Below are 18,667 nucleotides of genomic sequence, written 5' to 3' on the forward strand. Positions count from 1 at the left end.
GAAAGACCATCACTGTCTTCCCCAGCACAGCACGATGGGTGACTCACCCCTTGGCACTGGGCCCAGATTCCTTACAGATGTGGAAATTCTCTGCCCCAGCCCCCCCAGGAGACCTGGAGCGGGAGAGGAGAGCGAGGCTCACGAGCACACACGCAGGGAATCATACGTGTACGCAGGCTCTGGCATACCAGGCCGCCGGGCAGGCACGCCCACCCCCAGCGCACAATCCCTCTCCCTTCAGCACCCGGGTATTCCTGCTCCCTCCCCCACTCCCCAGCTGGATCTGGGCTCCAGAAGTTCTGTTTCCACTTGGCTAGGCAGGGTGCTACCCAGCCCAGAGGGCACCCAGCGAGGCCGGGCAAGTTGCCCGATCAACTTCCCCTGGCTTTGAGCCCTAGAAAGCTGCACCCTTAGTCCCAGCCAGACTTCGGGCCTCGGGCGGGCCTTTGTCAGAGATCCAGACCAGCACAGGAGGAGGACAGGGCTGCAGGACAGCTTCTCCCCCGTGCAGAGGATCCGAGGCCTCAGGCATCTTCAGCAGGAAGAATGCACTGCCATTCCTGCCCCGCCCCCAGAGGCCTTCCCAGCATGTGAGCACAGGGTGGGTGACGGAGCGGGGAGGAAGCTGTTCTTCCACACACGGGGACACAGGAATACGAACAGAGTAACTCTGAGTGCAAACACAGCCATGCTCAGGGCACAAACATGCACATGCACACACATATACTCTCCCGCTCACCTCACACAGGTGCCAACACCGCAGGCTACCCTGGGCCCAGCCCCTAGACTCTCCCCTAGGGCCCCTATGACCGGCATGCACATGGTCACATACGCATAAGGACTCCAGCATCACCAGGAGCCAGCTGCAGGCCTGGGGGATCCTGACCCTCCCTATGCCATCTCACCTGTGTTTGCTCCATGGCTGAAGGTGGCCCAGAGGCCGAGCAGCCAGAGGCCAGGAGCCCAAGATACCCACATCTTGGTCCAGAGAGATGAGCCACAGCCACAGCACCTGAAAACCAGAGACCAGGAAGACGGGATCCTGAGTTGACACAGCACAGCTCACACGTGGGCAAGCGGCAGCCAGCGCATGGGGCCCAGGCGCTGGGACTGCAGTGGCAGGCGGTCTGGCTGGGCATCAGCCCCTCTCAGGGCCCTAGCCACAGGCTTTGGGCTAGGATCTGCGCGGGGGCGATATTCAAAATATTTTACCACTGGTATGGCACAGACATGGACCAGCGGGGCAGAATGCTGGCCAGAGCATACAGACAGGGGCCAGGCAGCACCTGACCGTGCCAGTGGCTGGATGAAGGAGCAGCTGAGAGAGTTCTAGAAGCCCAGAGAAGTCAGGATCATGCTGGGGCTTGAGGCACAGGTTACTTATCAAGACACTGGGAAGCATTTCAGTATTTTAATAAGTTGCACTCTGTGCTGGTGTAGACCAGCCTCGTATCTGGCTAGCTGCACTGGGCTCTGCCGAGGCAGCCCTGCAGGCACCCACGAGGTCAGGGGCCGAGGCTCCTGGCAGGTCTCACAGGTCTGTGTGTGGGCCAGGAAGCTTCCCCCATGGAGACGGTGGGCGGGAGAGCAGGTCGCCAGGGCTCGCGATCTTGTTGCCAACCTTTCCTACTGATGGATGCTCGTCTTTTAGTTTTATGAAACCCTGATGGATGGGCCCAGATAAATCAATGCAGGCTCTGCATGCGGCCAGCAGCGCCGTATATCATCCGGCCCCCTCCGGACAGGCAGCTCGGGCGCGCACAGAGCCACGTGTGTGTGTGCACAGCACACACGGAGGCACAGGCACATGGATACACGGACACATACACGGTACTGGTATGTGCACAAAAGCCCACACACACACAGGTATGCTCGTTGGTCTGCCCAGCCACACTAGCCTGCACACACACACAGCCAGCTAATGACCACCCCTCCAGTAGGCCTTCCTGATGGGAAGTTCTTACGTGAGTCTGACCTCATTCCTTCCAACTGTAATGGAATTCTATGCCGCCCACCCCACTATCATGGATAGGGAGTGAGAACAGAAGGGACCCCTTGCCCCATTCACCCTCATCCTAAAGGTGCACACTTCCCATCTCTCAAAACCCATCCTGCTCTGCCCTTGCTGCCAGCCAATGGAAGACCAGCCACTCCACACATGCGAGGGCCTGCAGAGGCGTGAGCACAAATGTGCTCTTCCTGGCTCCTCCGGATCTCTGGCCTCCACTGCCCAGGCCTCAGCCAGAGGGGAGGGCCACAGGACGTGAGGGAGAGAAGCTGCCAGAGACACGGCCCTAACACAGCGCTGAGGATTCGGGGGCCGGGACAGGCAGAACCAGGATGGAGTTTAGAGCTCATGCCACTACAGAGAAGATGACCGAGGCACAGAGAGGGGACGCCACTTGCCGCAGGCCACACAGCCAGTCGGGAGCAGAAAGGGCCTTTCAGTCCAGAGCCCCAAGGCAGCCCGCTGCACCCCCACTTACCAGTGGTCAGGGATGCCCTCACCTCCCTGAGCAATCCGGGCAGCCTCAGGCAGGCAGCCAGCCAAGGCACGCAGGGCCTTGCTTCCTCAGGCCCCCTGGTGGGGTCCTCGATCTCTCCCGGCAGCCGGCCGGCCGGGTCCCCAGCTTCCCGCGCCGGCCCGGAGTTCCCGGGGCTGAGTGCCGCGGCCGGGGCGCACGCCTGCCTGCCTGCCTGCCTGGGACTGCGGCCACTCCGGGTGGGGGAAGAGGGGCGGCTCCAGGGGGCTGGGGGCCTGCCAGGGCGTCTAATGGAACACAGCTGGGCCCGCCCGCCAGGCCGGAGGAGGCGGGAGGCCGGGAGGGGCCCCGGCGGCAGCGGGAGAGGCGGCTGGACCGCCGGACCGACGCGCAGTCCCACTCCTGGCCTGGCCGGGAGCCCAGACCCGCCCCTGCCGCTTCCCCGCCAGGTGAGCGAGCAGCGCGCTGCGCTAGGCGGGACCCTGCGTGCCCGGAGCTGCCCCGGAAGGGGGCTCCTGCGCGGGGGCAGGCAGGGGTCCGGCGCTCTGAGAGCCGGGCCTGGAGCTTAAAGAGCCTTCCCGGTACCCAACCCCCCCACCCCGCCCCTGTTCCCCTGCCTTGGCTGGGCCCCCAGAAGGCTGGGGGAGGCGGGTAGGGACCCTCCTCCCAGAGTCCAAGGAACTGGTGACGTGGCTGCCAGCCGAGGCTCCGCGGTCAGCTTTTTCCAGCTTCTCGGCCTAGCATTCCTGGGCAGCCTGTCCCTCTGTCTGTCTGCACTAGGGCTGGGAGAGAGGGGAGCTAAAGCAAGCCCTGTGCTCTGGCCTCCTTCCCAGAGCAGTGGCGCCGAGCAAGGCCCCTTATTCCCCCTGACTCCATGAGGTTTAGGAGGGCTCAACTCCTGGTGCCTGCCCCCAGCCCGCGGCTCTGAGTGTAACTCTACTTTCTCATCTGTGGGCTGGGAGCATGCGGGTCTCACACGTCTGCTGTGAGCAGGAAGCAAGTGAGGGTCTGTGGAAGCACTCAGACACCGTAGGGCACGGAAGAGGGCTCAGTAAATTATCATTATTCCGGTGCTCCCAGGTGGGGCATGGGGAGAGGGCCGGGCCGGGGCAGCTGGGTGATGGGGAGGAGGTTGCCTTATATGAGGTCCAGGCAGGCAAGAGCAGTTGAGGCAGGACGGAAGATCAGGCTTCCGAGGGGGAGGCCACAAGTGATGTCCAGAGGCAGGGGCTTGGTGACCTCCCCCTGGGGGGGCTTCCCCCTTGGAGGCACCAAGGCTGAGGCACCCCAGCGATGCAGGCTCAAGCAGCTGCTGCGGGATAGAAATGGGTGTGGGGGTCACCTGGGGAGCAACTGAGTGCCTTGATTGTTGTGGGGATGCGGGGGTTGCTTCCTGTCACCCCGCCCTGTGGCTCCATCTAACCCGAATGGGGTCGGGGGCAGGTCTGGGGTTTCCTCCTCCAGACCCAGAAGCGCTGAGTCAGTGGAAACCCCAACCACGCCACTGCCATGGAGGCGCCCCACTGTGGTCCCCGCGCCGAGCCGGCCCAGATGCTGCTGTGGCTGCGGCGGGGCCTGGGAAACGCTGAGCTCAGCAGGCAGGAAGTGCAGGGGGTGGGGTTCGCCGGTCCGCGGGGCATGGAGGGGGGCACTGGGGACAAATAGGTCAGGCTCTGTCCTAAGAACTCACATGTGTGATCGTCTCTTTCCTCACCGCCACCTCCCCCACCCGGGAAGCAGCGTTCTCGCCTCATTCCCATCTCAGTGAGGGAAGCCTAGAGCAGAGAGGAGGCCACGGCTGCCCAGGGTCGCACACAGCCACCGGCAGAGTGGAGACTCAGCACAGGTCCAGTGGCCTGCTGGGCCATCCTGGCCTCTCCCACCCTTCCCCCACTCGCACGTGGCTGGCAGGGAACCTTGGAAGGAGGAGTCTAAATGCCTTCCCTTAGCACCCAAGGGTGCTCACAAGAACAGCCAAGCCTAGGACACATGCTCTACCCAGAGCCACTGTCACCGATGCAGTCTGGAGGTGTGCCTGTGCCCCTTCCGCCCCCAGCCACACCTGGGTGCACCCAGAAGCCCGCAGTCAGGTATGCTCTGTCTGCACTGGGGTGTGCAGACTCCACCTGCACACGCGCACTCATGTTCACACAGACACGCCTGACCCCAGAACTGAGCACACACGCTGCCCCTCCACGGCCACACCTACAAGACCACATAGATGAGCTGCAGAAGGAGATCCCAGGACAAACCCAGGCGCTGATGCGGGCAGGCTTTGAGCACTGCCGGTACTTAACTGTGCACAGGCAGTCACAGGCATGTACACCCAGACGTGCACACGTATACATAGAAACACAGATGTGCACTCACACACACACAGAGGAGCCTGCAGCCCTGCAGCACATACACGTGCACCCACAGACACAGGTAGCCACACGCGCTCAGAGACGCACACACGGACACGGGGGCACGTGTCCCTGCACTCGGCCAGGCTGATATATTCACATGCATTCAGCCTCAGGAAGCCTTGCGTGCCAGCAAGCTGGGTATCCCGTGGGGCTGGGCTCAGTGCCCTCACCCCAGATGGCATCGCCACGAGGTAATCAATGCTGCTAATCGCCACCAGCTGCCCCGGAGCCTGCCTGCCGCTGCCGGGTGGGACTACCGAGGCCTCCTGGGCCCGGGGAATGTGCCCAGATGTTGGCGGTGCCCAGGGCCTCCCATCACCCTAGCTGCCCACTGGGGAATCCCCATCTGGCAGGAGCAGCCCCTGGGGCTGGGGGAGGGCCCAGAGCAGAGCCAGATGAGCCAGGATAGGCCCAGGAGCCCCCACACAGGCAGACAAAGGTGGTCAGAATGTCTTCGGCTTGCAGGATGAATTGGCACCAGCTCACATGCACACTCAGGCCCTGGGGTACATGCACACAGGTGTGCACACACAGACAGACATCATAGGATTGATTACTTCCTGCATGGTAAATGTCACCATAATTCATTTGGGTGCTCAGGCCAAGCCCTCGGCCAGGCTCCTTCCCTGCTTTGGGTCGTTCTGTCCCTCCGATCCCCAAACACGACTCACATTCATCCCCTTCTCCCTGCTGCCACCCTTGCCCAAGCCCCCATCATCTTCCCTCCGCCAAGGCTGCAGAAAGAACCCGGAACCCCCTCACTGAGCTGCCCGCAGCCTGGGCGTCACCACCCCTGCTCCCCACCCGGCAGCCACTGAAGCATTTTTCAACCTGAATCAGTTCACTTCCCTCTCCTTCTTCAGTCTTCCAGTTCCCATAACACCCAGAATAAAACTCAAAATCCTCCCCTTGGCCTTGCCAAGCCCTTCAGGACCTGGTCCCTGCCTTCCTGTCCGCCCCTTTCTCAGCCCTCAATTCATCACATCGGGCTGTCCCTTTTCCCTCTGCTCTTCCCTCTGCCTGGAAAGGTTTGCCTCTTTCATGTCCAGGGCTCCCCTGCTGAGTCACCGCCTCCAAGGGGCCTTCCCTGACCACCGTCATCCCTCTCATCTCTTTGAGGAGTGCATCTCTGTGTCTCTGGGCTTCCCTCGTTTCTCCAGGTAGCTCCCTGAGTCTTTCCTGTCACGTGACCCTGTTTTAAATCTCTGCGCAGCCCTGGTGTTTGCTCATTGTCTTTCTCGCTCACAGACACCGAGCTTCCGCGAGTGAGCCCATCCGCCATGACAGTAGCCCGCAGCTGAGCCTGGCATCCCACAGGCACCCCACCAGGAACTGAATGAATGAACGTGCACACAAGCGCCAGCCAGACTCTGAGACGCTGGCCCGCACCTGCAGGAGGCAGGACATAAACACGTACACGTGCACACACACACACACATGCACGCAGCTCTGGGGCATGGAGGAGAGGTGGTAACCTGAGGCTCCGGGCCTCTCTCTCCTACTCCAGCTTCTCTGGGTGCCTCTATCCTGTCTCCTGCGACTTCAGGGCACTCTCACGGTCTCTGGCCCCTTTTCTCTGCGCTGGTTGTAAAATCACTGCTTCTTGAGCTCTCCGAGACATGGTCCCTCTCTGCAGCTCTCTCACCTTTGTTTCCAGCTCCCCTGTTTGCTTCTGTTTGCGGATCAGGGGCTCTCACCCTGCATCTCCATCACCTGGGTCCCTGGTGTCTAGCTTTTTCTTTTGCTCACACTTTCTGCATCTTTATGACCCTGTCTCCTTCTCTCTCTCTCTCTCTCTCTCTCTCTCTCTCTCTCACACACACACACACACACACGCACACACACATACACACACATCCCTGCCATCATTGTCTTCACCCTGTGTCTCTCTAGGTATCTCTCTCTACCTGCCTGTGTCTCTGTTTCTGGGTCTCCATCTCTCTGTCTCTCTTTCATTCTCCCTCCCTCTCTCTCCTTGCCCTAAATCAGCCTTGCCTCTGTGTGTCCACAGCCTCTGGTGTCCATGTGGCAGGGACACCCATCTTTCACCTCTGGCTGGCAGCTCTACAGCCCTGGCGGGAGGGCCAGTGTGCCAGCCTACTGGGTCCCACCTGCTCTGCGGGGCCGTGGCCAGCTCCTTCGACACCAGAGCCTGGCCCAGTCGGGACTTCTTACTTCAAGGAGCTCGTGTCAGCAGGCACCGCTTGGTCTGACCACTCGGGAGCATCTAGAAGAGTGAGCCCAGCCCCAGCGGGCACTGCTGTGGACGTAGCAACGGCCAGGGAGGTGGATGCTGGGAAAGGGAGACACTGCAGGTACCCTGGCTCCAGCTCAGGTGCCCCGGATTCTGCCCACCCGTGTGAGGAGTCCACAGAGAGGTGGCAGACACGAAAGTCCTGGATTCCAGTCATGTCTCTACTGACTGTGTGACCTGGGACTATAAGGTAAACAGTGGGATCCAGTTTGCCTTACCTGGCTGCTGTGTTACAGGACCTGGTCTACCCCAGAGGTTCTCAGCTGGGGATAATTTTGCCCCCTTGGCAATGCCTGGGGACATTTTTTAAGATTTACTTGAAAGGCAGAGTCACGGGGTGGGGGAAGTTGGAGAGAGAGAGAGAGAGAGACCTTCCCTTCACTCCCCAAATGCCTACAACAGTCAGGGTGGTTAGGCCAGGCCAGAGCCAAGAGCCAGGAACTCCATCAGGGTCTCTCACATGGGTGGCAGGGGCCCAAGCACTTGGGCCATCCTCTGCTGCCTTCCCAGGCACCTTAGAAGGGAGCTGGAAGGGAAGCAGAGCAGCCAGGACATGAACCAGCGCTGCAATACGGGGCATGGGTGTCACAAGCCACAGCTTAACCTGCTGCACCAGAAGGCCTGCCCCGGGGATGTTTTTCATTGTTGCAACAGAGGAGGGTGGTGCCACTGACATCCAGAAGATGCAGTGCACGGGACAGCCCCTCCCTGTGAAGAATTACCTGATGGCAGATGTCAGCAGTGGCCTGGTGGTGACAGCCTGCCCTGCCTCCGGGGAGAGTCTGCTCCGGCGAGTCCCTCATCCCTTGGCCTCCTTTCCACTCTTCCTCATCCTCTGACCAGGGCAGGTTGTCGCCAGAAGACGCAGGACACCAGAGTTTGATCCTGGCTCTGCCTCACCGACAGCAGCTAACGTTGGCTGAGCCCCTCTGAGATGCTGGCCTGGACCATGCATGCAGCAACCCGTTTTCATCTCGCGACAGCCCCAGGAGCCCAGACACTACTGCCGTCTCCATTCTAAGGATGGGGAAACAGGCAGACAACAAGCACACGGTCAGCTCAGGGTCACACAGTGGACGCACATGGAGCCTGGATTTAAACTGGGCACCTGGCCGGCGCCACGGCTCACTTGGCTAATCCTCCGCCTGTGGCGCCAGCCTCCCAGGTTCTAGTCCCGTTTGGGCACCAGATTCTGTCCTGGCTGCTCCTCTTCCAGTCCAGCTCTCTGCTATGGCCCGGGAGTACAGTGGAGGATGGCCCAGGTCCTTGGGCCCTGCACCCGCATGGGAGACCAGGAGGAAGCACCTGGCTCCTGGCTTCAAATTGGCGCAACACTGGCTGGAGCGGCCATTTGGGGGGTGAACCAACGGAAAAGGAAGACCTTTCTCTCTCTCTCTCTCTGTCAAAAAAAAAAAATTAAAATTAAATAAACTGGGCACCTGGAGAGAGTCCTTTCCCAGAAAGAACCTGCAAGGCAGGTGCCGGGCCAAGCCTGTTCCCCCATCTGAGCCTCCTTATTCTCATTTGTCAGGCAGGACCCACTATCTCATTTAACTCCACAACAGTTCTAAGAGGTGAGGTGGTATCTTCACCTCCACATCATGAGAAGGTGAGGATTCAAGATTGACGTTTCAGAGGCTGGCGTTGTGGTGCAGCAGGTTGGGGTTCCTGGGTTCCTGTGATGCCGGCATCCCACATGGGCACCAATTTGAGTCCCAGCTGCTCCACTTCTGATCCAGCTCCTCATGAACACAGCTGGGAAAGCAGTGGAAGATGGCCCAAGTCCTTGGGCCCCTGAACCCACATGGGAGACCCAGAAGAGGCTCCTGGCTCCTGGCTTTGGCCTGGCCCAGCCCTGTTGTAGCAGCCACTTGGGGAGTAAATCAGCAGACGGCAGGTTTCTCTCTCTGTGTCTCTTCCCCTCTCTTTCTGTATCTCTACCTTTCAAATAAATACATCTTTAAAAAAAAAAAAAAATTGGCCGGCGCCGTGGCATAACAGGCTAATCCTCCACCTTGCGGCACCAGCACACCGGGTTCTAGTCCCGGTTGGGGCACCGGATTCTATCCCGGTTGTCCCTCTTCCAGGCCAGCTCTCTGCTGTGGCCTGGGAGTGCAGTGGAGGATGGCCCAAGCCCTTGGGCCCTGCACCCGCATAGGAAACCAGGAGAAGCGCCTGGCTCCTGGCTTTGGATCAGCGAGATGCGCCGGCCGCAGCGGCCATTGGAGGGTGAACCAACGGCAAAAGGAAGACCTTTCTCTCTGTCTCTCTCTCTCTCACTATCCACTCTGCCTGTAAAAAAAAAAAAAAAAAAATTGAAGTCTGAGTGCCACAGGCCTGGGAAGTAGTAGAACAGATTTGAACTCAGCTTTGCCTAACCCCAGGGCCCCTGACCTCAAGCAGGTAACCCGCAGCCCCCAGGTGCCATCAAGCTGGACAGCGGGAATTCTGAAACGGAGGACGTGGTAACCGCCAGTGATCAGACCCCAGCCCCGAGTTTCTGCTCCTGTGGTTGGCTTTTCTGACAAGTTCCCAGGTGCTGCTGCTGCCCCAGAGAGCGCACTGGGGAACTCGGGCAGTAGAGACCACACCTGAATCTGGGTTCAAATCCTGACACCTGCTCTTGCTGACCTGGGGATGTCACGTCACTTCCTGTGAGAGCCACGCTCACAGCGATGAAAGGACTCCAGGAGAGGCTAAGGAGGGAAAGCCCCTCTCTTGATGCTGCCCCCTAGCGAGCACTCAAGTGCTTGCCGGGTCGACCACCCCCAACCCTGGCAATTGCCCAGTCCCCACCCAGAAAGTCTCCTGGAGGGCAGAGGATGAATCTTTCTTCCTCTTCTACCTGCTGGCCACCAGGACTGCAGAGAGGGCACAGAGATGACGCCTCAGGACAAACATGAGAAGGAGGCAGCCCCCAGCCCTCCGGGTATCACCCGGGGTCTCTGCCCCAAGGCACAGCACCTCCTGGGGCAGGGGTGAGAGTGGTGCACAGGCAGCATCAAGGACGCCCAGGGTGGTCTGACCCCCAGTCTTCCTCCAGGCCCTGCCCCATCCCCAATGACCCCAGCCTTTCACGGCAAGAACTGGCCTCCTGAGGCCTGATGGTGTAGTTTGTGGCTCCTTACCCTAGAATCCCTTTGGCTACCAACCAACTCAAGTCGGCCCTGCTGTGCTGTGTTGAGCTTGAGCTAATCTCTGGGCGTCTCTGGGCTTTATTTTCTTCACCTGTAGAAATCAAGTGAGCGCTTCGCCTAGTGACTGGGTATGAGCTCCAGCCCTAGGATAACTGGGTTCAAACCCTACCTCCACCACTTACTAGCTGTGTCAGCAATTTAGCAAATCAACTCTACCTCCTAGAGCCTGTTTGACCTTGAGGGTCAGCTGAGACGACATCTTCGAAGAAGCGAGCAGTGGCTGGCATCTGGCCTAGCAGTTAAGCTGCTGGTTGGGATGCCTGCACCCCTCACCCAGGTGGATGGGTTGGCACTCCAGCTCCACTCCCAAGTCCAGCTTCCTGTCAATGCACAGTATGGGGTGGGGGGCGGCAGTGATGGCTCAAGAAGTTGGGCTCCTGCCACCCCCATGAAAGATCTGGATTGAGTTCCAAGTTCCTGGCTTGAGCTTAATGAACCCAACCGCTGCTGTTGTGGGCATTTGGGGAGTGAACCAATGGACAGGCACTCTCTGTCTGTCTGCCTCTCAGACAAAGTGCTGAGCTTGGTTCCTGGAACTCACGAAACGGCAGCGATTCCAGAAATGGAGTGAGTGTGTGGCACCCTTTCCACCACAAAACAACCAAGCGCTTGGCTGGCTTCCCTGCCACCTCCCACCCCCGGCAGTCAGCGTTGAGGCCATCTCCCTCTTTCTCCCCAAGTTAGGGGCGAGGAAGGCAATTGGGAAGGGTCTCCGAGAGGCAGTGGATCTGTGCAGGCAGAGGAAGGGGCCCAGTTGCTTTTTGGTTAATTAAGCCCCGAGGGAGCCGTTTTACAGCCTTTGACAGAGACGGGGCACTTGGTAAATATTCACTGCGTGAACCGAAGAGGAGCCCCACTCCCCTCCACGAAAAGCGCACCAAGGAGTCTCAGGGTCGGGGGGGAGGCACGGTGGGAGGGGAGCGTTCAGGGACTCCCAGACTCTTCCCTGGCATGCAAGAGCCTCAGACAGTTGGACTCATAAATTCTTTGAATCCTGGAATCTGGGTGGAGGGAAGCTTTGGCTGCTCCCCAATGCCGCCGCCTCCCAGCCATGCCCACGGCTGGGCAGGGGAGGCCTGATACCCTGGCCTGGGAGGGAGGTGGAGGAGTGGGCGGTGGAAGGGAAGGTGAAGGTGAAAACCCGACTTCTTCCTCTCAGGCAGAAAATAAGATCAAAGATCAGAGAGGGTTTGACACTGGCGCTGCTACTTCCTGGCCTTGTCTTCTTACACAAATTCCTGCCCCTCTCTGAGTCACAGCCTCCAGAGCTGCAGAATGGGGTGAGAATGGTAATACCTAATCGCAGGGAACTGGTGGGAGGCTTAGATGAGATAATGCAGGAGACTAAGTCAAGCCCCCAGGAATCACCCCAAAATGCTACTCACTGTCCTTACCAGGATGTGAGAGGGCCGGCGAAGGAGCAGGGGCAACATGTTCACCCCTAACACGTCCCCTGCCCTGCCCCCCATCCCACTCCTTACATAGCTGCCTTCACGTAGCTTTAAGAGGTCCATGACATTTCTGACAGTATTAGCCCCCACGAAGCGGCCTAAATAACAGTATGTAGTGAAATGTAGCCAATGGGAGAATTTGTCAGCCTTGATCATTCCAAAGACGCCTCACACTGGCAAGTGTGTATGAAAGAGGACAGGTGGCCGGGAGGTATGGGAAAGAACCCAGGACCGGGGACCCGGGTTCAAGGCCAGGGCCTGCCTTGATGCAGTGTTTGGGCTTTGGAGGCTCTTGACTTTTGGAAACAAAGGGAGGCTGAACTTAGGGACTCAAGAGAGCTGTCTCCCCAAGTCTGAGAGTCAAACATGCCCACCCCGCTCTGTGGGATGGAGAATGGGGGGAGGCGAACTACACCTGCGTGAGGCTCAGGCTGCCTCGTCCTACACCCAGTACCTCCCCAGCAGTTTTGGCGTTCCACAGTCATCCAAAGGCCGAGCCTGTCCCTGGAGGGCACTCACCACACCTTTTCCGCTAACCCTGCCCTGTGCAACCCACACCGCAGGCCTAGAGTGCCAGAGGCGGCCACTCGTCCTCTGAGCCGTGTGACCTCATCCCTGCACCAATCACCAGGACAATCCTACTTAGGTACCGTTACTCCCACTTGACAGGTGAATGAGCCACGCACCTGGGTGTCAGCCTCAACTTCACAGTAAAAAACAGGTCCTGAGAAGTTAGGCAAGCGACCTGCTGAGATTCGAATCCGCTTTGCTGTGTGATGGACCCCCGTCCTCTCGTTGGGCCTCCGTTTTCTCATCTGTGGAGTGGGGGTATTTGCTCCAGCACTTTTAAGATCCACGTCGGGACTTTTTTGCTGCTCTGAGCTGAGGTCCCCACCCAGAAGCGAGAACAGCCCGGTGAGGCAGGCGGGCTGGCTAGGGGCAGGTGCAGACGTGACTGTTCCGCCAGGCGGGGGCGCCGCCGCCAGACACAAAAACAACCGAATAAATCAGGCCAAGGAACTCCTAATCCGTCCCGGCTGTGACTGCTACCGCTTGCCCGGCCTGGGAGGGGGCACGGCCGGCCCAGAGCGCGGAGCTGGGCCAGCAGACTCGGAGTGCTGCCTGGCCATCAGGCCCAAGAGGAAGACTCTTCCGAAGGGGTGACTCAGGCCTCCCTGACCCTCTCCTGGGTGGGCACGTTCCAGCGCCTGGGTCTATTTTTAGAGCCGGCTCCAGGCCTGAGCGCCGCAGAGCTGCAGGCAGGCCAGGGGGGCTCCGTCCGGGCGCGAGCGCCGGATCAGCTCCCCCGTCTCGGGGCTCAAGCCCCAGGCCCTCCAGCTGTGCACCCAGAGAAAGATGCGGGAGCCCGGGGTGCAGGGGTGAGGCGCAGGCCCCGAGGACGCGTCTCCTCCCCCGCTCCCCGTAAGGCCTGGCAGTTCCAGGGAGCTGGGCGAGGCCTCCCAAAAACGACCGCTATTAAGCGCGGCCAAGAGCCGTCCGCAGCTCCGTCTGCCTATTGGCCCGGAGGCCAGGGCGGCCGGCCCGGGCTCCCGCGGCAGGACTGGGTAGGGTGGGAGACCGGAGGGAACTGCCAGGTTCGTGGGAACCCGCCCCCACCCCGCCCTAGGGCCCTCCTCCAGCCCCACTCTGGCCCCACCTCCTGCTGGCCACGCCCCCAGTCCGCCTGGGGCCGCCGCCGTGACAGGGGTGCCCTCCTTGACCCCGCCCCAAGTCCCTCCCCCTAGTTGGCTCCGCCCATCCCTCTCCAACCTTTGGTCCTGTCCGAGGTCCCTGGATGCGGGGCTGGCACGGAGGTGAGAAGAGCAGCGCCCTCTCCCCCTGCCTGGGGACAAGGCAGAGAGCGTCGTGGGCGGGCGGACGACGATGGCGCCGCTGGCCGGAAGCCGTGCGAGGAGCTGGGCAGTCTTGGAGGCTGGGGCGGCCGAGGCAGCCCCCAGCACTGAAACAACCCTGCGTGTGTGGGCACGGGGAGGCGCACGCGGGTACCTGTGCAGCGAGTCTGGGCTGGTGCCCCTGCCACTGGGCCTTAGAGGCTGAGGCCACGGCCCTGGGGAGTGGGGAACGACTGGTGGCCCAAAGCATAGACGCGGGATTTGGGGAGACCCGAGTGGAGGCCCACGCCTGTAGGGGTGAGGCGGAGCTCGGCCGCCCGGCGCCAGCCCTCCATCTAGTGGGAAGTGTGGGAATGGCGGAACGCAGGGGTGGGGCGCGGGGAGGGGGCCGCGGCCCGCAGAATCCTTCGTCTCCCTGGACATTCCGTGGCGCCTACACAGCACCATCCTGGCCAATGCGCTCCACCTCCGGGATGCGCCCCAATGGGAACGGGAGTCGCTGGACCATCTGCCCTCCCCGGCTGCCCCGGCTCCAAGCCCTTTCTTCTCATTGATGAGCTCTGGAACCTGGTCCCGGGTGTACCTGCCAACTGCCTCCGGTTTTACTCTCGTTTCCGCATCCCTTCTTCCTGGCCAAACGGTGCTTCTAACACAGAGGTCTGGTTGTGTCACTGATTAAGATGTTTCAGTGGCTTCTCCCGGCCCGGAAAAACTCCAAACGTCGACCTGGTGCTGCTGAGGCTCTGCAGCCACCCAGCTCGCCTCTGTCAGCCCCCCAACCCCTCGCCGGCCTTGGTCCACACTGGGCAAGGTTCCCTCACCACTTTCCCAGGACCTCACTCCCGGCCTCATCCTTGCTGTCTTCAAGGATGGCTGAAACTGCTCTCCTAGGAAGGCTGAGCCGCAGGTGTGAGCTGGTGCCCCTCATCTGTGCGCCCTCAGCCCCCGGGTGCACACCTGTCCCCCTCAGAGCGCTCACAACGGCTAATTGCCTAATTGCTTGGTCCCCCTAGTGGCAGGACAATGTATTGACATGCTCATTGCTTTGCGCCCCTGTATTTTCCCCTCCCACTTCCAAGCTGGTCGCCAAACGCTTTGATTTCCCTAGCCTCAGGGAACTGTGCAGGGCTGCACACAAAAGCTGCTTGAAGTCTGATGGCACATCCCGACTTGTGAAAAAGCTAACCTTCTGGAAGCAACCGTGGGGGGTGCTCCCAAGGGAGAGCGAGAGAGCAAGAACGAGGACAGAGAAAGGAGGAGAGACAGCGACTGGCTGCAGGGGGGTAGGGACCTGTCAGGTGGACCTGCCTGTATAAGTGCCAAGACACCTGGGGAGACAGGAACTCAGGCACTGGGGTACTAACCTCAGGGCCCCTCCTCCACCAAAAAAAAAAAAAAAAGGAGCAGCTCATTCACTGAACCTCAAGGGACCATGTGTAGGTGTCTCTATGTGGCCAGTGTGGAGGACAGGAGGCACCCCCTCCATGCCTAGGAGTGAGTGGGACCAGCAAAACCTTGCACAAGCCTTGAGAGGAGAGGGAAGGGGCCCGGGAATGGCTGAGACCGAAATTTCTGCCAACTTGTAGAAAAGGGCTCGGAGTGAGCCAGATTGGAGATGGTTAAAACAGAATACAAAAACAGGATACTTCTTGTCCATGTGCCAGGATTCCTACCTGCCACACCTGTCTGTGTGCATCTCCCATACAGAGCTGAGACCACCTCATTCAGAAGTGTAAGCTCAGGACCCAGTGTGGTGCCTGGCGCGTAGTTAAGCGTTCAAAACTCACTTGTCATCGGTAGCTACAGGAACCTGTCTATAACCCAAGTCAGTTTCAGCGCCACCCCCCAGCCCCAGCTGGCAGAATAAAATCCAAGCCTGTACCGCGGCCTGCCAGGCCCGATGCGATCAGATCCAGCTTTCCTCCAGCCTCCTCCCTGCAGCCCGTCCTCGCTGTTGGAATGCACTACTTGCAATTCCCTGAGCCTGCCAGGTTGCTTCACGGCTCGTGCACCCTCGTCCGGTATGGCCTTGCCCCCTTCTCTGCTGCTGAGCCTCCAGTTAGTCCTCAAAGCTCAGCGCAGGTGTTCCCGAGTCCCCTCTGAGCCCCCTTCCCCAGGCAGGGGCGACGGCCACGTTGGTCTCCTCCTCCCAGGGCTGCTTCTCCAGACAGTGGCCTTCTCTAGTGTCTGAGTCCCTGTGCCCGGCCCAAGAACCCAGGGCACCAAATGCTCACTGTTCACTCAGCTTCAGCCCTGCTCCTCCAGGGGACTTGTGGGGCGACCTCAAGTGACTTCTGCCCTCTGGGCCTCGGTTCTCCTGGCAGGACTGTGAGGGCAGGGTCCCTCTCCCCCTCCGTGGAGCTTGGAAGTGACAGCAGGTAAAACACCATGCACTTGTTTGCCCTGAAGGCCAGCCGAGCACAGAGCAGACTCAGTTGCACAGGCCACACCCATGCATGTCCCCCTGGGAGCAAGCCCCTGCCCAAACAGCTGCTGTGACACCCTCCCCTGAAAGCACAGGGAGCTTTCTGGGCATGGAGGCTCTGTCCTCCCGTCCCCACCCCCACTCAACCACTGGCCTTGACAGTGAAAAATTCAGCAGCAGTCAGGGCTGCCAGTCCGGCCTCGGCATCGAGTTAGTATTCAAGGAATGAGCCGTCTGCAATATGCATGCCCCGAGGCTGCTGTCCTCTGGGGCTCTCCCCTTCCCAGGCCTGCCTGCGTGCCCTCCCCCCACCCTCCACCCCAGGCAGACACAGACACAGCCTGCCTGGGGTGGAGGACTGAGGGCCAGACCCTCGGCCCTATTAGCTTCCTGGACACCCCTCTCTCAACGTCTCCTCATTCATTCATTCGCTCACTCATTCATTCACCAATGTCCATCAAGTTCTTATCATGTGCCAGGCGACAGCACGTATGTCAGTGAAATTGGCCCTGCTCTGCCCTCAGGGGGCTACAGTCCAGTGGGAGAGCCAGATTATACACAGGGTGATAGGATTTCCAGTCAGGAGAAACACTACTGGGGAAAGAGCGAGGTGAGGTGATAAAAATCAATAAAGTGACCAAGGAGGCAAGGGGCAGTGAAGCTTCGATCAAAGCAGAAGTCAACAAACTCGTAACCGGGGAAGAGCCTTTCAAATGGAGGCCACAGCAAGTGCAAAGACCTGGGGAGAAACCATGGGATGTGTCCAAGCGGCAGACGGGCGGCCGTGTGGCTGCAGCTCAGTCAATGAGGGAGGCAGGAGATGTAGCTGGAGCACTGGAAGGGCCAAGGTCACCCCCGGCCCCTTGGGTCATGGTCGGGAGCTTTAACTTCATTCCGAGAGCAAATGAAAAGAAAAAAATACGAGCCTCCTCTCAACTCCTCAGCCTGGGAGCGAGACCCAGCACGGGGGCTGGATCGGGCAATGTTTACTAAATGAATGAATGACCGAGTCAGGTTTTCCTGACTCCAGGCTTGACTCCCTGGCTCAGAGTGGCTCAGCTGGACTGCCAAAGACTCCTTGAGCAGCTCAGCTCAGGGCTCAGCCGGGCCAGAATCAGGCATTCAGGTGCCCCTCCCCCCGAAGTGTCTGGTGTACCCACGCAGGTTACAATGGAAATAACCCCGATCCATGTAGCTTCATATTTACATGCACGAGAAAAGAAAATGGCCTCTTTTTTAACGACATTCATCACAGCAGAATCACCCTCTGCTGCTTCGCTGTGTTATTGCTGCTGCTGCCTTGCTGCCGGCCCAAGCTGGACTCGGTCTGCCCGCTGGGTCACTCAGTGCAGGTCGGCAGGATTTGCTGGTCCGGCTTTGGGATAATGAGCAGCCAGGCTGTTGGTGAGCCACAGGTGCAAGAGGCCAGTAGCATGGTGGGCAGCTTGCTGAGGCCACGCCAGGTTTGGCAGGTGCTCAGGGTAAGGACTCTGGGGAACTTTCCCTGGGGTCCTCAAGGCTTGTCCCTGCCCATCTCTGACCCTCCAAAGACTGTACCAGGTGACCAAGGTGTGTAAGGCTCAGTTACTTGCCCAAGATCCCTGAGCCAGTTGGGGACACAGCCGCAATTCAAACCCAAGCCTGGCCTCCACAGCACACCCCATTTCCTCACTGAGGGCGAGTGGGCTGGGGTGGGGAAGAATGCCAAGGGCCACAGCCCACCTGCACCTGCCTGGAGCCACAGAGCTAACAGAACAGTGGAGCTGGACCAGCGCCACGGCTCACTAGGCTAATCCTCCGCCTGCGGCGCCAGCACCAAGGGTTCTAGTCCCGGTTGGGGCGCTGGATTCTGTCTCTGTTGCTCCTCTTCCAGTCCAGCTCTTTGCTGTGGCCTGGGAGTGCAGTGGAGGATGGCCCAAGTGCTTGTGCCCTGCACCCGAATGGGAGACCAGGAGAAGCACCTGGCTCCTGGCTTTGGATCGGCGCAGTGCGCCAGCCATAGCAGCCATTTGGGGGTGAACCAATGAAAGAAAGACTTTTCTCTCTGTCTCTCTCTCTCACTGTCTAACTCTACCTGTCCAAAAAAAAAAAAAAAAAGGCTGGCGCTGCAGCTCACTAGGCTAATCCTCTGCCTGTGGTGCCGGCACCAAGGGTTCTAGTCCCGGTCCGAGTGCCAGATTCTGTCCTGGTTGCCCCTCTTCCAGGCCAGCTCTCTGCTATGGCCCGGGAGTGCAGTGGAGGATGGCCCAAGTCCTTGGGCCCTGCACCTGCAAGGGAGACCAGGAGAAGCACCTGGCTCCTGGCTTCGGATCAGCATGGTGCGCTGGCCGAGGCAGCCATTAGGGGGTGTGAAGAAGAACTGGGTGTGAACTGGGTGTGAACCAACGGCAAAAGGAAGACCTTTCTCTCTGTCTCCCTCTCTCACTGCCCTGTCAAAAAAAAAAAAAAAAAAAAAGGAACAGTGGAGCTGGACCCTACCCCCAGCCCCCTCTCTCAGGGCCTCGCTGGGCTGAGTCTAAAGTTTAAGCTCACCACTCCCATGATCCACTTTCTGGGGCCTAGAGATGGACCCTCATGTCAGGGTCCTCAGCAGGTT

General features: G+C 59.7%; 1 protein-coding gene across 6 annotated transcripts in view; it reads right to left on the reverse strand.

Annotated features, from left to right (window-relative positions):
- Positions 1 to 13,271, reverse strand: part of COL16A1 (collagen type XVI alpha 1 chain) — a 56,633-nt gene extending 43,362 nt beyond the window's left edge. For 4 of the 6 annotated variants that reach the window (XM_062190845.1, XM_062190844.1, XM_062190842.1 and 1 more), the window contains exons 1-2: positions 2,487 to 2,688; positions 906 to 1,012 (exon numbers count right to left, since the gene is read on the reverse strand). In XM_062190845.1, the coding sequence (XP_062046829.1) occupies positions 906 to 978 (73 nt within the window). In that variant the 5' untranslated portion in view covers positions 979 to 1,012; positions 2,487 to 2,688. Of the gene's footprint in view, positions 1 to 905; positions 1,013 to 2,486; positions 2,689 to 12,479 lie in introns of those variants that run through there. The other 2 variants (XM_062190840.1, XM_062190841.1) reach the window with 2 other exon arrangements.
- Between the last annotated feature and the right edge of the window lie 5,396 nt (positions 13,272 to 18,667).

The sequence above is a fragment of the Lepus europaeus genome, chromosome 5 (assembly GCF_033115175.1).
Source record: "Lepus europaeus isolate LE1 chromosome 5, mLepTim1.pri, whole genome shotgun sequence".
NCBI lineage: Eukaryota > Metazoa > Chordata > Mammalia > Lagomorpha > Leporidae > Lepus > Lepus europaeus.